The sequence below is a fragment of the Natator depressus genome, chromosome 1, assembly GCF_965152275.1.
Source record: "Natator depressus isolate rNatDep1 chromosome 1, rNatDep2.hap1, whole genome shotgun sequence".
Classification (NCBI taxonomy): Eukaryota; Metazoa; Chordata; order Testudines; family Cheloniidae; genus Natator; species Natator depressus.
The window spans coordinates 201,457,041-201,476,566 of record NC_134234.1 but is presented as its reverse complement, the minus strand read 5'-3'; the positions used below and the strand labels follow the sequence as shown (position 1 = coordinate 201,476,566).

General features: G+C 47.5%; 1 protein-coding gene across 3 annotated transcripts in view; it reads left to right on the top strand.

Moving 5' to 3' along the window:
- Positions 1–16,412, top strand: part of B4GALT4 (beta-1,4-galactosyltransferase 4) — a 78,792-nt gene extending 62,380 nt beyond the window's left edge. For all 3 annotated transcript variants that reach the window (XM_074974352.1, XM_074974343.1, XM_074974361.1), the window contains 3 exons: positions 5,022–5,144; positions 14,290–14,394; positions 15,198–16,412. In XM_074974352.1, coding sequence (XP_074830453.1) covers positions 5,022–5,144; positions 14,290–14,394; positions 15,198–15,339 — 370 coding nt within the window. In that variant the 3' untranslated portion in view covers positions 15,340–16,412. The remainder of the gene's footprint in view (positions 1–5,021; positions 5,145–14,289; positions 14,395–15,197) is intronic.
- Positions 16,413–19,526: the final 3,114 nt, after the last annotated feature.

Sequence of the window (19,526 nt, the reverse complement as noted above, 5' to 3'; positions counted from 1 at the left end):
AAGGGTTAAATGCCAAATCCCAAAGCCAAACAGCACTAATTACCTGTGTCTAGCAAAAAGGTCTGTCAGTTTTGCAACTTTGAATTAAAGAGTCAAATGGATTTTTAGTGGCATTATTTAAAACAAAAACAAAACCAACTGGTCCTTAGAACTTTACATATTTACACACACACAGATAGATACATACACATTTTCTTTTCTTTAACATCCCTTCCACGTTGCTCTGTTTTTTTACATCTTACATTCCCTTTATACATTTGAGGCAGTTAAGTTCCAATAGAACCCCCTTATGTTCTTTTAGCAAATTTGACTAAATTGTCCAGTCAAATGATTTTAATCAGTTTCTTTTATTTTTGCCTGGCTAATTTACAGACATTCCTTTGGAAAAGGGCCCATTTTTCTTTCAGAATGGCTGCAAAGAAACCAAGAATGCTCTTTCTTTAACACTTTTCCTTTTTAACATTTTCACAAAGTTTAGCTGCTTAATTCCCTCCAGCCTCTGCAGAGTTAACTTTTTTTTTTTTTTTTTTTTAACTCTTTATCTTTGTAATTATGCCTGGGGGTGCCATACATAGGACCTTCTCCCCCTTTAGCTGCCTCCCTCCAGCCTCTGCAGAGTTAACTTTTTCACTCTTTTTGTATTCCTGGAGTGCCTCTTTCACTATTTTCAGCTGGCTTTGGGTATTTGTAGCCAGCACCTTCCAATTGTCTGCTCCCTTTTCCGTTTGTGCCTTTTCCTCTTTACATGAAGACAAGCGGAGGGAAGAATCCTTACATGCCTCACACAACAACCAAATTGCTGCTGCATCTCTTTTGGCAGCACTAGAAGGTTTGTATATGAGGATATACTGAGCCAATCTATCCTCCAGGTCCGAAATAGTGCAGAGATCAGCTAGGGCTTGTTTAGTCCAAGGACTGTGCCCAAATTTTTGAAGGTTTTGTTTAAAAGGTGTAATTTCTTTAACAAAAGGTGAGGTTGGAGTTCCTTCTGACTCCATTCCTCCCTCTGGTACTGGCTTACCCTGTTTTCTTTTAAACATCTTAACATGGATATTTCAATCTCTTTGTCACTGCTGGTATTACTTAGCAAGTGACACAGCCTAGATTCTGAAATCATAGCTTAATCTATGCGTTTTTCCCCTGCTACCTTCCCGGAGGCCAGCAGGTCCCCTGCTACCTTCCCGGAGGCCAGCAGGTCTGGTTTAATCTGTTTTCCCTGCTACCTTCTCGGAGGCCAGCAGGTCTAGTTTAATCTGTTCTTCCCTGCTACCTTCTCGGAGGCCAGCAGGTCCCCTGCTACCTTCTCGGAGGCCAGCAGGTCTGGTTTAATCTGTTTTTCCTGCTACCTTCTCGGAGGCCAGCAGGTCCCCTGCTACCTTCTCGGAGGCCAGCAGGTCTGGTTTAATCTGTTTTTCCTGCTACCTTCTCGGAGGCCAGCAGGTCTGGTTAACCTAATAGAAATGCCTAGCTCACTAGAGCTGGCGGTGTGCACACCAATATTTACAATAACTGAGGTTTTTTACCAATATTCCCCCTTTCGCAATTCTCCACCAAAATGTTATACCAATAAATTAAAAACCAGCAGGATCTTATTAAAGGGAAAAAGGCAAAATACCACATTTATTGTGAATACAGAAAGAATCATAGTAAGCAGTTAGTTATAGCTATAACATTCCATTCAATCTCATCTTTATTCACTCATTCATTCATACAAACACACACACACACACACACAGGTTCTGCAAGGTTGTTATCATAGTAAGCAGTTAGTTATAGCTATAACATTCCATTCAATCTCATATTTATTCACACATTCACACACACACACACACAAACACACACACAGAGGTTCTGCAAGGTTGTCATCATAGTTACCAGCCTTAGAGTTGCTCATGCCAAGCCACTGGCCAGGTGGCCTGGACATGAGGAGGGAGCAGGGCCTTGTCAGATGCTCATCTGATGCTCCTGGAAGTTGGTTTGCAGAATCAGACCCCAAAGTTCTCACTTTTTAAGAGTCTATTTTTATAGGAATTTCTTCCTATGCCAGTCTATGGGAATTGCTTCATCATGCTGTTGCTGAATCAATCAGCAGATAGCACATTCCTGACGGCTCCAAGAAGTTATCTTGTTCTTTGGTTCTCCCATTCTTGAGGCTGTTGGGTGGATTCCAGTCTGCCCTCCGGGGGTCCTCTGGTTATTTCCACTTGACGCCTTCTTCAGCCGATGGACACTGGATTCTTAGGCTGGCACCTCCCTGATCATTCAGTTGTTATCCACACCAAGCATCCGTCCACATACATCCTCTATCTCTATTTTAATCACAATTGTTAATACAACAAAAGGGCGGGGAGTCTCTGGGTGCTGTTTCTGTTGTTAGAGTATTGCTTTGAGTCTCTGTGAATTGCTTTGAGAACAGATTCTGTCTTAGAATGTACTAACACAATTAGCAGCTTGCAAGTTTCACACATAGAGGGAGAGAAACAGTACCAAAACCCAAGAGACCTCTTAATTAGTAATACCCTTGAATTTAAACTATGGGGAATCAAACTCATTTGTGATTTTAATACAGAACTTCTTTAATATGATCCAACAGCCCTAGTGGCCTTGTAGAAAATCTCCTCTCATCTCCTGTTGCTCTGTGGTGACTGTCTACTTGGCTGCTGCACTCACCCCAGAGTGGCTACATTTTGGTAGTTCTGTATTTATATAGTTTGCAATTTGATCTTTGATTCTTTGGGACGGTAAGAAACTTTTCTCCTCAGACTTACAATATTGAATCCCAGAAGTTGAGGATGGAAAACACTTCTAGCTCCCTGGGGCCAGCACACAGTTGTTGCTACTGTATATTTTCTAGTGTGTTTTTTTTCTCCCAGTCTAGTTTTAACAGTCCCAGGTGAGAGGCTTCCACCTCTTCCCCTAAGAAAGAACCCCTCTGAGGTTGCTGGAACACTAATACACGCACAACCGGGTCATTAGGTGGAGTCTATCACTCCTTTCCTATTGCTTTGTTAAAAGCCCATTCACAAAGCTCAAAAGAGATTGGCTTTTCCTGTTTTAGTAAGCTGTTTTCAGCCTTAAAACCTGTTGTGCAACAGGGTGTCTTGAGTAAAGCAGGTTTGTGGAGCTTCACCTGATGAACAGCAGATTGGAAACAGCTCTTTACTATCCCCACTGTTGTGCACAACGAGTATTCACGTTCTGCAGATGGGCATCCTGGAATTTCGTCAAGGCTGGGACGATGCCACTTGATTTGCTTCAAACAACAAAATCACATTCACATTGAGGCCCACAGGTTAATGGCTATAAACCCTTGTTTACAGTTCTAGCAAATGTGGATTATGGTGAGCAATAGGGATAATCTCTTGGCAACACTACTGCAGGGAGTCCAATGACACATCCAATAGAAAGCAAAACTGGATTGTAAAATGGGTGAGGTGTGTGTATATGAGGCCTCATTATAATTCTGTTTACTTTGCACAGATCTAATGTGACTGGCCTGAAATGAATTCAAAACCTTGAATTGAAGTCAGTGTTTTATTGGTCCCTCCCCATTCCTTGGCAGGCTTAACCCACTGTCCCATTTCAGATCGCTAGAAGAGCTACTGGTTTTAGGTGCAAGGGCTCATGCTTTCAAATGGGCTTGCACTCAAACCCCTGCATTTGTCTGTACAGTTGAGGTACTTGGTGGTCCATCTAGCTGATCAAATCAGTCTGCTTTTCTAAACCACCCATCACTACAGTTTGTAGGTGGTGAGACACAGCTAAAATTCCCAGCAAGTTCTATCCAAAATAGGATCTCAAACCCTTTCCCCCCCATCAATCCTTGCATGCTGCAGCCTGATGATCTCCTTTGGCATGCTGGGGGAGGAGGTGAAGGGAAAGCGGGAAGAGAAGTTGTAAGAAGGAAGGGAAGAAGAGAAAGAAGAGGTGAGACATTAGAGGGAGAGTGTATCTAGCCAGAACAGCGTCTTTCATTGCTCACAGATAGACAAGGCATGCTGTCTCTAGAGAAGCAGACTGCAGTCCCAGAGAGTGACAGGAGTACAAGGGGCAGCCTAAATAATCTGACTGTAGAAAGAAAATAGGCTGGGGAAATAGGTGGGTGGGAGCCCTTACTTGGAGACTGTTCCATGCTGGGCACACTAAAGAAATGATCTTGGGTCTTCCAGGCTCAGTTTACTTTGCTTATCTTCTGTATAAACTGCAACGGACACCTTCTTCCAGTCTCTTCAGCTTATGCATTACATCTGCTTAGACTTACTCACCAACATATAATTTATAGCCACTTGCATATCACCTGGCAGGCTGTGTTGTAACCTAGGCCTTGAAGGCCAGAGGAGCGGCGGGGTGTGTCAGAAAAAGCAACTAGCAAGAGGGTAAAAGGGCGAGTAAAGTGCGTCACCTAATTGGTGTAATTTCCAGGACAGAGAAGCTAGAAGCTGAAATTAATCTCCCTTAGAGTCAAGCTCCCTTACACTAATTTATCACTATGTAATTTACACATTACAGTATCTTACACATCACCTGTGAATTTGTCCTGCAGTGCCTCTAGCTCCGTACCATTACAATCTGTTTTTCGTATCCAGTCTTCAAGATTTTACTGTCAAATTGTAATACCAGCAATCCACTGATTAGAAAATAGCTTGCCTTCCTTTCAGTATGTCATTGTGTAGCCTTGCTGCCTCCCTTTTCATTTAGAGCTCTTGGGATACAGAGCCACCTTTGACTGGCAAGGACAGGTCCAGAGTTAAAGAGCAAAGTAAAGAATGCTCCAGACTGCCAGTTGGAGAGAGAGTTGTTCTGATTAGTACTCTGAAGTGAATCATTGTTTTTTGGAGCAAAATGGGCCTAAATCCAGGACCTGAACACCTTTGAATTTTGGAGAAAGTTCAGACCTTGGTTCAAACTTTGCAGCTTGGGCCCAAGGTTTCAGGGCTGTGTTTCCAGTAGTATTAGTTCTTAAATTTCATGTCACTTCTATCTTTCAGTTTTTTTCACTATACCTTCTTGTCCATTTCTAGGTTGCGCTACCAGGGATATTTTGGGGGAGTAACTGTTCTAACACGGGATCAGTTTTCGAAGGTGAATGGATTCTCTAACAATTACTGGGGCTGGGGTGGAGAAGATGACGACCTCCGAATCAGGTAACCAAATGGCTAGTGGGAAATGGGTGTGTATGGTATGGTATAGTATGCTTTAGGATGTGGATGAATGGGATATCTGCCTATAATATCCCAAGTGTGACTTAACATGAGCACTTCAGTTCAGATGGAATAGGGAAGGGAATGTACCACTGGAAGTTCTTGAGATATGAAGAGTAAACGAGTTAGGGAATTTGCAATGCATGTGGCAAGGTATTAGTGGCTGATCAGCAGTGTGTTACTGGGTGGTGGAATCGAGATGACAACTGATTATGGTTGTGTCTGGCAGCAGGATACTTACATAGCTGCGCTGTCTGTGTTATGGGGAAATGATTGATTTCACCGAGAGCAGAAGCGTTAATTTTGAGTAGGATTTTCAGTGTTGTTTTCTTCTGTGTATCCAGAAGAGGGGCATCCCTTGAGAATCCTCCTCAGGGCTGCAGTGGAAGCAATTACATCCGTATTCTGCTCTTTGACTCTGTATTAAACATACTACTCTCCTTTGAGCCTCCTCCTAAAGGAAGTTCTGTGAAGAGAGTCTGAGGATGCAAACTGAGTGTGTCTCATTCATTTGACAATTTACTGCTTATTCAGGGTATGTCTACACTATGAAATTAGTCGAATTTATAGAAGTCGATTTTTTAGAAAGCGATTTTATACAGTCGATTGTGTGTCCCCCCACTAAGTGCATTAAGTCGGTGGAGTGCGTCCACAGTACCGAGGCTAGCATCGACTTTCGGAGAGTTGCACTCTGGGTAGCTATCCCATAGTTCCCACAGTCTCCACCACCCATTGGAATTCTGGGTTGAGCTCCCAATGCCTGATGGGGCAAAAGCATTGTCACGGGTGGTTTTGGGTACATGTCGTCAGTCGCCCCTCCCTCCATGAAAGCAATGGCAGACAATCGTTTTGTGCCTTTTTTCCGTGCGGGCGCCATACTGCTTTCAGCAGACGGTGCAGTAGGTCTGCAAACCGTCATCATCGAACGACCGCTTCCGCTGCCACTCTGCTTTTCTGCTCTCCTGGTGGTCTCGCAGGTCCTCTGTCTATATGACCGTCATCGTCCACTGCTTCCGCTGCAACTCTGCTCGGCTGCTCTTGTCTCGCCATACCACGGCAAGCATGCAGCCCGCTCAGCTGTTGTGTCCTGGAAGCAGACGGTGCAGTAGGTCTGCAAAACTGGTCATCCAACCACCGCTGCCCCTGCAACTCTGCTGTCCTGCAGACGCCATTACCACGGCAAGCATGGAGCCTGCTCAGATCACCATGGCAGTTATGAGCAGTGATGAGCTGCCAAAATCTTAACAACGGGTTCCCTCCTCACCCCACGAGGGGGTCGTTGCCCACCCCTGCCTCCCGGGACTCCTGCCCCATCCAACCCCCCCGCGTTCCTTGACGCCCCCCCAGGACATCTCCCCATCCACCCTCCTCCTCTGTCCCCTGACTGCCCCCAGAACTGGGCAGGAGGGTCTCATAGGCCACCGTAGTGGGTGCCCACCCCACCCCTAAGAGCCAGAGGCACCTGCCGGGGGGTGAGGTGGGGAGTCCTGGTGGTGCTTACCTGGGGCAGCTCCCAGGAAGCATCCGGCAGGTCCCTCTGGCTCCTAGGGCTGGGGGAGCATAGCTGGGGGGGAGCAGGGGGAGCGACCGCTCCTCCACTGATCACATCAAAAGTGGCGCCTTAGGTGCCGACTCCCTGGGTGCTCCGGGGCTGGAGCACCCACGGGGAAAATTTGGTGGGTGCACCCACCGGCAGCTCCCCGCCCCGTGCCCAGCTCACCTCACCTCCGCTCCACCTCCTCCCCTGAACGCACCGCCCCGCTCTGCTTCTCCGCCCCCTGGCTTCCCGCGAATCAGCTGTTTGGCAGGAAGCTGGGGAGGGTTGAGAAGCAGGTGGTGGCTTCCTGCTCAGGCTGAGGGTGGCGGAGGTGAGCTGGGGCAGGGAGCGGTTCCCCTGCGTGCCCCCCCCGCCCCCCCCCCCGGGTTACTTGCTGCGGTGCGGGCGGCCCTCCTCGTGCCCCCCCGCCCCAGCTCACCTCCACCTCCCTGGGCCTGAGCGGGAAGCCTGCCCCAGCTTCCCACGCAAACAGCTGATTTGCGGGAAGCCTGGGGTGGGGGGCGGAGAAGCAGAGTGGGGCGGCGCATTCAGGGGAAGAGGCGGAGTGGAGGTGAGCTGGGGAGCTGCCGGTGGGTGCTCTGCACCCGCCAAATTTTTCCCCTTGGGTGCTCCAGCCCTGGAGCACCCATGGAGTCGGTGCCTAAGGCGCCACTTTTGTCCAGTTAAATTTAGAAGCCCTTTTAGAACGGGTTGTCCCTCGCGGAACAATCGGTTCTAAGAGGGCTTCTAAATTTAACAATCGGTTTTAGCGAACTGGTGGGAACCGGCTCCAGCTCACCAGTGGTGAATCAGCATTGTAAACACCTCGCACATTATCATGCAGTATATGCAGAACCAGAACTTGCAAAAGCAGGCAAGGAGGCGACGGCAGCGCGGTGACGAGAGTGATGAGGACATGGACACAGACTTCTCTCAAAGCATGAGCCCCAGAAATTTGGGCATCCTGGTGGCAGTGGGGCAGGCTCATGCCATGGAATGCCAATTCTGGGCCCGGGAAACAAGCACAGACTGGTGGGACCGCATAGTGTTGCAGGTCTGGGATGATTCCCAATGGCTGCGAAACTTTTGCATGCGTAAGGGCACTGTCATGGAACTTTGTGACTTGCTTTCCCCTGCCCTGAAATGCAAGAATACCGAGATGAGAGCAGCCCTCACTAGTTCACAAGTGAGTGGCGATAGCCCTCTGGAAGCTTGCAACACCAGACAGCTACCGGTCAGTCGGGAATCAATTTGGAGTGGGCAAATCTACTGTGGGGGCTGCTGTTATCCAAATAGCCAACGCGATCACTGAGCTGCTGCTATCAAGGGTAGTGACTCCGGGAAATGTGCAGGTCATAGTGGATGGCTTTGCTGCAATGGGATTCCCTAACGGTGGTGGGGCGATAGACGGAACCCATATCCCTGTCTTGGGACCGGAGCACCAGGGCAGCCAGTACATAAACCGCAAGGGGTACTTTTCAATGGTGCTGCAAGCACTGGTGGATCACAAGAGATGTTTCACCAACATCAACATGGGATGACTGGGAAAGGTACATGATGCTCGCATCTTTAGGAACTCTGGTCTGTGGGAACGGCTGCAGCAAGGGACTTACTTTCCAGACCAGAAAATAACCACTGGGCAGTGATGAGATGCCAAAATCTTAACAACCGGTTCCCTCCTCACCCCACGAGGGCATCGTGGCCTGCCCCCGCCCCCCGTGACTCCTGCCCCATCCGACCCCCTCCCCTGTCCCCTGACTGCCCCTGGAAGCAGGAGGGTCTCGTGGGCCACTGTAGTAGGTGCCTGCCCCGCCCCTAAGAGCCAGAGGGACCTGCTGGGGGGTGAGGTGGGGAGTCCTGGAGGTGCTTACCTGGGGTGGCTCCCGGGAAGCATCCGGCAGGTCTCTCTGGCTCCTAGGGGCAGGGTAGCGTAGCTAGCGGGGGAGCAGGGGGAGCGGCCGCTCCCCCCACTGATCACATCAGAAGTGGCGCCTTAGGTGCCGACTCCGTGGGTGCTCTGGGGCTGGAGCACCCATGGGGAAAATTTGGTGGGTGCTGCAGCTCACCTCCACTCCACCTCCTCCCCCGAATGCACCGCCTTGCTCTGCTTCTCCACCCCCCTACCCCCGGCTTCCCGCGAATCAGCTGTTCGCGAGGGAGGGCTGAGAAGCAGGCAGCGGCTTCCCACTCAGGCCAAGGGTGGCGGAGGTGAGCTGGGGCAGGGAGCGGTTCCCTGCGCCCCCCCCCCTCCCGTGTTACCTGCTGCGGCGCGGGCGGCCCTCCTTGCGCCCCCCCACCCCAGCTCACCTCCGCCTCCCTGGGCCTGAGCGCGAAGCCACGGCCTGCTTCTCAGCCCTCCCAGGCTTCCTGCACGAACAGCTGATTCGTGGGAAGCCAGGAAGGGGGGGGGGCGGAGAAGCAGAGCGGGGCGGAGCATAACTCAAGGGGGGAGACAGAGTGGAGGTGAGCTGGGGTCAGGGGTGGGGAGGGGAGCTGCCAGTGGGTGCTCTGCACCCACCAAATTTTCCCCATGGATGCTCCAGCCCCAGAACACCCACGGATTCGGCGCCTAAGGCGCCACTTTTGGCCAGTTGTTAAATTTAGAAGCCCTTTTAGAACCGGTTGTTGGCTTCTAAATTTAACAACCGATTCCAGCGAACCAGTGCTGTCATAAATATAAAGGGAAAGCTAACCACCTTTAAATTCTTCCTGGCCAGAGGAAAAAACCCTTTCACCTGTAAAGGGTTAAGAAGCTAAGATAACCTCGCTGGTACCTGACCAAAATGACCAATGAGGAGACAAGATACTTTCAAAGCTGGAGTGGGGGAAAACAAAGGGTTCTCTCTGTCTGTGTGTTTTTTCTTTTGCTGGGACCAGAGCAGGAATGCAGGTCAGAACACCTGTAAAGGGTTAATAAGCAATCTAGTTAGATATGCGTTAGATTCTGATTTGTTTAAATGGCTGATAAAATAAGCTGTGCTGGAGGGAATGTATATTCCTGTTTTTATGTCTTTTTGTAACTTAAGGTTTTGCCTAGAGGGATTCTCAGTGTTTTGAATCTAATTACCCTGTAAGGTATTTACCATCCTGATTGTACAGAGGTGATTCTTTTACTTTTTCTTCAATTAAAATTCTTCTTTTAAGAACCTGATTGCTTTTTCATTGTTCTTAAGATCCAAGGGTTTGAGTCTGTGTTCACCTATGCAAATTGGTGAGGATTTTTATCAAGCCTTCCCCAGGAAAGGGGGTGTAGGGCTTGGGGGGATTTGGGGGGGAAAGACGTTTCCAAGCGGGCTCTTTCCTGGTTATATTTTGTTAGACGCTTGGTGGTGGCAGCAATAAAGTCCAGGGACAAAAGGAAAAATAGTTTGTACCTTGGGGGAAGTTTTAACCTAAGCTGGTAAAAATAAGCTTAGGGGGTTTTTCATGCAGGTCCCCACATCTGTACCCTAGAGTTCAGAGGGGGGAAGGAACCTTGACAGGTGCGAACCGGCTCCAGCTCACCACTGCCGTTGGGGATTTTGAAATGCCTGTAGTTATCCTCAGGGACCCAGCCTATCCCTTAATGCCATGGCTCATGAAGCCATACACAGGCTCCCTGGACAGTAGTCAAGAGCTGTTCAACTGCAGGCTGAGCAAGTGCAGAATGGTGGTAGAATGTGCATTTGGACGTTTAAAAGTGCGCTGCCGCAGTTTACTGACTTGGTTAGACCTCAGCGAAACCAACATTCCCATTGTTATTGCTGCTTGCTGTGTGCTCCACAGTCTCTGTGAGAGTAAGGGGGAGACGTTTATGGCAGGGTGGGAAGTTGAGGCAAATCGCCTGGCGGCCGATTACGCACAGCCAGACACCAGGGCGGTTAGAAGAGCACAGCAGGGCGCACTGCGCATCAGAGAAGCTTTGAAAACCAGTTTCAGGGCTGACCAGGCTACGGTGTGAAAGTTCTGTTTGTTTCTTGATGAAAACCCGCCCCCTTGGTTGACTCTACTTCCCTGAAAGCCAACCGCCCTCCCCTCCCCCCTTTGATCACCGCTTGCAGAGGCAATAAAGTCATTGTTGTTTCAAAATCATGCATTCTTTATTAATTCGTCACACAAATGGGGGGATAACTGCCAAGGTAGCCCGCGCGGGGGGGGGAAGGAGGGAAGCACCAGGTGGGGTGGTGGAGGAGGGGAGGACGGAAGGACAAGGCCACACTGCACTTCAAAACTTATTGAGTGCCAGCTTTCTGTTGCTTGGGCAGTCCTCTGGGGTGGAGTGGTTGGGTGCCGGGAGCCCCCTCCCCCCACCCCCGCGTTCTTGGGCATCTGGGTGTGGAGGCTATGGAACTTGGGGAGGAGGGCGGTTGGTTACGCAGGGGCTGCAGCGGCAGTCTGTGCTCCTGCTGCCTTTCCTGCAACTCAGCCATACGCCGGAGCATATCAGTTTGATCCTCCAGTAGCCTCAGCATTGCATCCTGCCTCCTCTCATCACGCTGACGCCTCCTGTCCTCTCGCTCATCCCTCCTGTCCTCGCGTTCATTTTGTGCTTTCCTGGACTCTGCCATTGTTTGCCTCCATGCATTCTGCTGGGCTCTATCAGTGTGGGAGGACTGCATGAGCTCAGAGAACATTTCATCGTGAGTATGTTTTTTTCGCCTTCTTATCTGCGCTAGCCTCTGGGACGGAGATGCTCGTAGCAGTGTTGAAATATTTGCAGCTTCAGGAGATAAAAAAGGGAGAGTAAAATTGAAAAAGACACATTGGCCATTTAAAAGGAGTTGCTGATGTTTTCGGGTTAACGTGCAGCACAAACCCAACTAAACCCCCACACACAATTCTCTGGGATGATCACTTCACCCCTCCCCCCACCACGTGGCTAACAGCGGGGATGATTTCTTTTCAGCCACAGGCAAACAGCCCAGCAGGAATGGCCACCTCTGCATGTCACCTTAATAAAATTCCCGTATTTCAACCAGGTGACCATGAATGATATCACTCTTTTGAGGATAACACAGAGAGATAAAGAACAGATGTTGCTTGAATGGCAGCAAACACCGGGACCACACGCTGCCATGCTTTCTTATGCAATGATTCCAGACTATGTGCTACTGGCTTGGCGTGGTAAAGTGTCCTACCATGGAGGATGCAATAAGGCTGCCCTCTCCAGAAACCTTTTGCAAAGGCTTTGGGAGTACCTCCAGGAGAGTTTCATTGGGATGTCCCTGGAGCATTTCTGCTCCATACGCAGACACGTTAACAGACTTTTCCGGTAGCTGTACTGGCCGCGAATGCATCCCAAGTCTTCAGGGCAAATTAATCATTAAACATGCTTGCTTTTAAACCGTGTATTATATTTACAAAGGTACACTCACCAGAGGTGCCTTCTCCGCCGTCAAGGTCCGGGAGCCCGGGTTGGGAGGGTATTGGCTCCAGGGTGATAAAGAGTTCCTGGCTGTCAGGGAGAACGGTTTCTCTGCTTGCCTGGTGTGCGCTATCTTCAACCTCCCCCTCCTCATCATCTTCTTCGTCCCCAAAATCCTCATCGCTGTTGCGTGAGACTCCGTTGCAGGAGTCCACGTACAGATGTGGGGTAGGTGTAGGGGCACCCCCTACAATTGCATGCAGCTCATCATAGAAGCGACATGTCTGGGGCTCTGACCCCGAGTGGGCGTTTGCCTCTGTGGTTTTTTGGTAGGCTTGCCTGAGCTCCTTAAGTTTCGCGCGGCACTGCTGCGGGTCCCTGTTATAGCCTCTGTCCTTCATGCCCTTGGAGATTTTTTCAAATATTTTGGCATTTTGTGTTTTGAAACGGAGTTCTGATAGCACAGATTCATCTCCTCATACAGCGATCAGATCCAGTACCTCCCGTTCGGTCCAGGGTGGAGCTTTTTTGCGATTCTGGGACTCCATGGTCACCTCTGCTGATGAAATCTGCACGGTCACCTGTGCTGATCAGCTTGCCACGGTGGCCAAACAGGAAATGAAATTCAAAAGTTCGTGGGCTTTTCCTGTCTACCTGGCCAGTGCATCCAAGTTGAGAGTGCTGTCCAGAGCGGTCACAATGGAGCACTCTGGGATAGCTCCCGGAGGGCAATACCATCTAATTGCATCCACACTACCTCAAATTCGACGCAGTGATGTCGATTTCAGTGCTCTTCCTCTCGTCAGGAGGAGTACAGAAATCAATTTTAAGAGCCCATTAAGTTGACAAAAATGGCTTCATTGTGTGGAGAGGTGCAGGGTTAAATCAATCTAATGCTGCTAAATTTTACCTAAACTTGTAGTGTAGACCAGGGTTCAGTCATCAAGAAGCTTTAGGGCTTCAACTCTTCAAACCCTGTTTAGCTTTCTGACTGCAAGCTAGATGCTCTTTCAGCTGCTTTGGTGACAAATAGCCCTGGGTACTTCTCAATTCTGTGGCCACGAAATTTGCTTTCGCACCCCTCACTTGCAGGAGGATTATGCTCCATAAACTTTTATTTAAAAAACAAAACACCCAAAATGTTCAAAGGTGGGTGCCTGAAGTTAGGCTCTATAATGCATGTGAAGAACTTCAGGTATCTAGTACTTGCTGTTGCAAGGAGACCCTTCAAAATGTAAAGAGGTTAAATTGATGCCATGATGTGTGGTGTCTCAGTCTGCAGACAGCCTGAAACAATAGGTGTGAGAGGTGCCAGCTGCCCAGTGAGTGCAGTGAGATGTTCATTCTGTACCCGAACGATGAATGTGAATCTATTGACTTCATTGGGGCCAGAATATCAATGTTGTTATTTCCTTGCCCATGTGTCTTGGTCCTTCTAACAAACTGCCAGTTTGTGTGTTTACCCCGTTATGCTGAACTGCCTCCCCTGTTGCCAAAATCCACAAGGGTCCCCTGCCTTCGTAGTTGAAATCTTTAGCTTCCCTCTAACTTCTTCAATGCCATTGTGTTTTCAATGGGAAAGCCTGTAGCTCATTGAAAATGGCATAAAATAATGTGACTTTAATATGAAAATAAATAACAGAATTAAATATGCATTCCATCATACAATCAAGACAGACTAGACTGTGTTGTTTTTAATTTTCCTGATGCTACCCTGGAATTTTCAACTGTCACCCGAGAGCCTCAGAATCCAGCGCCCTGGCCACAGAAGTTAGGCCAAGTTCACTGTAGAATGAACGAGGCCTTGCCATAGACTCCCTGGATGAATACAGCCAACATGAAACAGGCTGCAAGGCTAGAGAGAAAGACTGGCTGTTTAAATGCTCTGTAGTATAATGTGTTTAAACCCCCAAGTAAGCCATACTAACTTAACAGTTAATTGCTTGTGGTCAAAAGGAGTGGATGGCTGGAGCTGTAACTGAGTGTGCTGTGGGAAAATAGAAGTTTGCTAGGCTCCATTTCTATGGTGGAGTGTGGTGTGGGGGAAAGAGGAGGGTGTGTCTGAGTTCTCTGGGGGTGTGGCTCTCTGTTCTGTCTATATACATATGTTAGCTCCCCATCCTCTAGATGCCCTTGACAAGTCTGTGACCCCCTTCCTGCCATGCTTAAAGGTACTGTTCTGCTCACTGTAATGTTATTACTTTCAGGGTTGAGATGCAGAAGATGCGGGTGATGCGGCCATCCCCTGCTGTAGGAAAGTACACTATGATCTTCCACACAAGAGACAGAGGGAATGAGGTGAATGGAGAAAGGTGAGTCAGGACTAGCATTCCGTTCTACACCCTCTCGCCGTACGGGGAGACAGAAAGGACTGATGGTGCAGCCTCTCTCCTGCTAACACCATCTGGGAAAGTGCTTTCTGAGGTGTCCTTCTCCTGTGAGCCTTATAGGAGAAAGAGGCTAACTAGCTAGGCTTGTTCCTGGAGACCATTGCATGGTATCTGATCACCTCTTAAAATTGTGCACATAAATCATCCCCCCGCCACCAACAGCTAAGACAGAGTTACAGTTAAAGGCACATATCCATCATTTGGGTGCACATTATCTTTCAAGCCTCAAAGGTTAGAAAGCCAGGAGTTTTCATGAAATTATAGGCTACCTGTACATGTGAATGTGATCCTGCTGAGGGAAGGGAAAGCAGGACTCTATGCTTCCCAGTACACATGCACACATGAGAATAGATGTAAAACTGTGTAAAAGGAACACAGTCTTTAAAGTGCTCTCACTTAGGGGGGGAGGGATAGCACAGTGGTTTGAGCATTGGCCTGCTAAACCCAGGGTTGTGAGTTCAATCCTTGAGGGGGGCATTTAGGGATCTGGGGCAAAAATTGGGGATTGGTCCTGCTTTGAGCAGGGGGTTGGACTAGATGATCTCCTGAGGTCCCTTCCAACCCTGATATTCTATGATTCTCCTTCAGATCCACCAATAGCCTAGGTGCAGGGTAGAGCTTGATGCTCCTCTGCTGTGAATTGTAATGGCACCTCCAGCTCTGGAGTAGGGGTTTCTCAACTCTACAGTCCTATACAAATTTTTTTCTCTGATTTATATCCTTAGGATGAAACTCTTGCGGCAGGTGTCCCAAGTGTGGAAAACAGATGGGCTGAACTCCTGTTCCTATAAACTGCTCTCAGTGGAGCACAACCCTTTGTACACTAATGTCACAGTAGATTTCAGCGTGCCACCCAAGATCTTGTAACATTGTTTCCTGTAGATTCTAGAAGACGGAAATAGATCTTCCTCTTGCGGTAGCTGCTGCAGTGACTGGAAAGGCAGCGTTCTGCCTGAAGGGGTCCCCCAGCAGCACAGAGACAATGCAGAGGAAATAGCTTCTTTCATCCTTTCTAATTATTTGGTTACAAATTTGTTTTGTGGCAGCGCTGTGCGTTAAGCTGGAGACCTGAACTGACTGAGTGGATATGTCACCGTGCCTGTTAGTTTGTTTTCACTGGGATATTTAGAAAGTCTACTTGTTCGGGCTGTTGGCTTTTCATTGGCCTTGTTGGGAGCTTGAACTACACCCACTGAAAGCTTCAGCTCCAGTAGCTGTTTCCAAACCTTCTGCCATTAGAGAGCAGGACACAGGAGCCAACATTGCCGCGTTTTCTAAAGGAGTGAGACTGTTATCATACAAAGCACAAGAATATTTTATAGCCTAAAGTCTTGGTTAGAAAGGCTGATTTGATCTCAGCCTGGGTAAATAAGGAAAGGGAGAGGGAAGTAATCATGTTAACTGCAGCCACGTTGAAGAGAATTTAAAAACTCTCAATAAAATACAACCCATTTCACTCCAAAGGATTCCCTTGTCCTTCATCAGTTCAATTCAGTACCTAGTGGGAGTGCTCAAGAGTCCTGTGGGTATATGAAAGGCTCACTTATTTCTGCAGCAAACCTGTAATACAGACAGTAGTATGGTTATCATCTACTGTGCCAGTCTGGGCTGGGCATTGAGGGAATACACACAAATAAGTAGTGTAAAATGGATTGAGACTACCCACAGTTTCTTGCTTCCTAGACACTGTTAGCCTGGTGCTCGGTGTGGTATAAATACCCAGTAAGGTAATGACTTGGCTTTTTGTAGTTCGTGCTTTAGGAAAAATGGGGTGGATTTGTGGATAAACTGGTTAGCAGTTGCAGTAAATCGCAAGTTTTTCAACTGCAAATGTATGGGAGTGGTGTAAGCCCCTTCTCTACAGCAGCAGACAGCGCTGTGTTGACACTTGCTTGATGGGTAGATGTTGGTTGCAATCAATAAATGTAAGATCATAGTCTTCTCAAGAAGAAAAGCTTTGATTCTGATGTTTGTTATATTAATTCCTCTAGAAAGCAGTAATTTATTGCCTAGAAACTTGAATATTAAAAACCCTCTTATGGTAGCATGAAGTCTAAAGAATTATTTCCTAGCTAGTTGCTAACCGTATTCATTCTGTCCTGCAGAGGAAAGACTCAAGAACAGTGTCCGTCTTGGCCCCTGAATTTGCCAACTGCATCCATTTGACCTTCAGACTAGCTCTGAAATTACTAATATTTTGGAATGTAGCAAAAATTGCTGAGATTTTAAAACCAGTGACAGATTTTTTCACTTCCACTATTTTCTGTTGCTGCTGATGGTCAGGCAGGTGGTTTTTTGAGGGGAGCGGGGAAAAAAATTCCATCTCTCCCCTCTGTAAAACTGTCCCAAAAGCAGCTGTTGCTCAAGCCCACCAGGGCTGAACAGGTGGACTGTATATAGTGAGGTCACAAAGGGGGCAGGACCTTCCAGACACTGTTTCAGTCTGAAAAGTTAAATTTTTTACACTCTTACCTTTTTCCTCAAATCAAGCAAATGGGCCAAATTTTACATTTCAGTCATTCTAGCTCTCACTGTATTGTGTGCTTAGAGTGGTTTTATAATGGGAAAAGTGTGGAGGGTTTTCCTAACTTATTCCTCAAAACCAAGGATTTTAATTGTGTTTTAATTCTGCCAAAAAGCAAGAGACTGCATCTTGAAAACTTGAGACAGAAGGTCAATGTTTGGAAAATTAAAAATGTGTGGAAGTGAAAATTACAAATGATGTATAATGGAAATAGCAGATGCTTGCTATCATTAATGCTATAAAAGCTACGAGATGCTGCTCCACTATAAACACTTTGAAAAGTAAATTCCATCATATGCTGCCATCTGCTGTTTCCCCCTGAACACTGCCGCAATAACTGCTCAAGGAAGCTGCAGCTGTCAAAAGTATCTGTTTCATGCAGCAGAGATCAGCAGCCCAGAGGAACTCTGTGCCACCACAAATTGTGTTGTGGCTATGACACAAGGACTTCCTCATTTTGGCACTAGTAGACCTCATATGGTGGAGAGTATGATATAGTCTGTAGACTGAATACAAAGCGGCTGCTCTGGAGAAGTGGTTTTTAGAACAGACTAATCGCTAGTGCCACCTAATGATAAAAGGAAATTAAACTGTAGTTGCATTTAGTTTGGTTCACTTGTGTCGTCCCCCCCCCCCCCCCCCCGAATGCTACCACCAGTCAACACTGACCAGGAAGGCAGAGTTAGCAAGTGCAGAAGACCGTAGCCTTTATTAATGGTATTTCTCTGCATGCCAGTGCTTATGCTCTTCCTAGTAGTTTCTGGATGCCATTTGAGAAGTTGGTTGGTGATAATTAAGTCCTGTTTTAATAGGCACAGGACATAAACTAGAGCAGCTTGGTAAGGCATAGAGAAGGAGCAAATAGCAGAGATAGTTGAGACACTGAGGCTTTTAATCCTAACGTGTGTGGATTCAGACCCTGCTAGGGGAAAGGAAATCAAAAAACAGGGCCTTCCCCTGAGACTGCCAGTCCTTACACAGCCAGTCTGTTGATTATCAGGACACAGTACAAAGCCTGTGTCTGTGTACTTCTGCCTTGTTTGGGGGGGGGAGAAGAAATTCAGTTTGTTTTAAGAAACAGGACAGGACACCTCCAAGTGGTGCTTTACTGCAAATGTATCAAAAGGGTCCCTTTTAGACGCTGATTTAATCTATCTGGGTGGTGTACACAGTCCAGCTTCAACTGCTTCTCCTTTATCCTGGGTAAAAGCAGACAGCTCAGTACTACAATCTGTGTTCTTATTCCCATTAATGCCAAGTCATTTTTCCTTAACATGTCTCTTCCCACATCCTACAATAGAAAGGATCCAGACTGGAAGGCAGTGTGAAATGAAAGATAGGGGGCTTCCTTTAGCTGGCAGTTAAAAAGATTCAACAACCTAAGAGAGTGACTGCTCTAATTAAACTTTCTTTATTAGTGACTAGTCCTGAGGGTCACCCCACAGCTGTTTAGCAATGCTGCATTCCTCTTCCCCCAAAGAGATTAACACATTTAGCAGTGTGACCTCCAGACAACACACAGAAGGAGTAGGGGACTGTTTAAATATCAGCTGCTTAGAAGATGTAACTCTGTAAGAAATTGGTCTTGAATACAGTAGGAGCAAAATGACTTCTTTAGATTTATGACAAGGCTTGTGTGCAGTCAGCTAAGAATAAATGGCTGGTTCTAGGGTCACAGTGACACTGTTAGAATCCATAAGAACATAAGAAAGGCCATACTGGGTCAGACCAAAGGTCCATCCAGCCCAGTATCCTGTCTTCTGACAGTAGCCAAGGCTGGGTGCCCCAGAGGGAGTGAACCTAACAGGTAATGATCTAGTGATCTCTCTCCTGCCATCCATCTCCACGCTCTGACAAACAGAGGCTGGGGACACCCTTCCTTACCCATCCTGGCTAATGGGCATTCATGGACTTAACCTCCATGTATGTATCCAGTTCTCTTTTAAACCTGTTATAGTCCTAGCCTTCACAACCTCCTCAGGCAAGGAGTTCCACAGGTTGACTGCGCTGAGCAAAGAAGAACTTCCTTTTATTGGTTTTAAACCTGCTACCCATTAATTTCATTTGGTGGCCCCTAATTCTTATATTATGGGAACAAGTAAATAACTTTTCCTTATTCACTTTCTCCACACCCCTCATGATTTTATATACTTCTATCATATCCCCCCTTAGTCTCCTCTTTTCCAAGCTGATTCAGAGGAAAGGTAGTGAAATGTACTAGCTGTCTCACATGATCTGTGAAAACTGAAAAGATGGCCCACTGGATGGCTGAAAGGACTGGTAAAGGGGGAAGATAAGTGTCTTTAACTAGGTTGTTAGCCCAAGATTAGTTACTAAAGCATTAAGTGGCGGCACGTGTTATAGAACTAGATGAGAATTCACACACTCACTGGAGAAAAGTGTCCATACCACAAAAGTGACAGGTTCCCCCTTTATTGCAGTTTCAGAGCTAGGCCAAGGACTGAACTGGCTGTGGAGACTGAACTCCCCACTTATTCTTCAGGGCAGCGTTTAGGTGGTGGCAGGAATT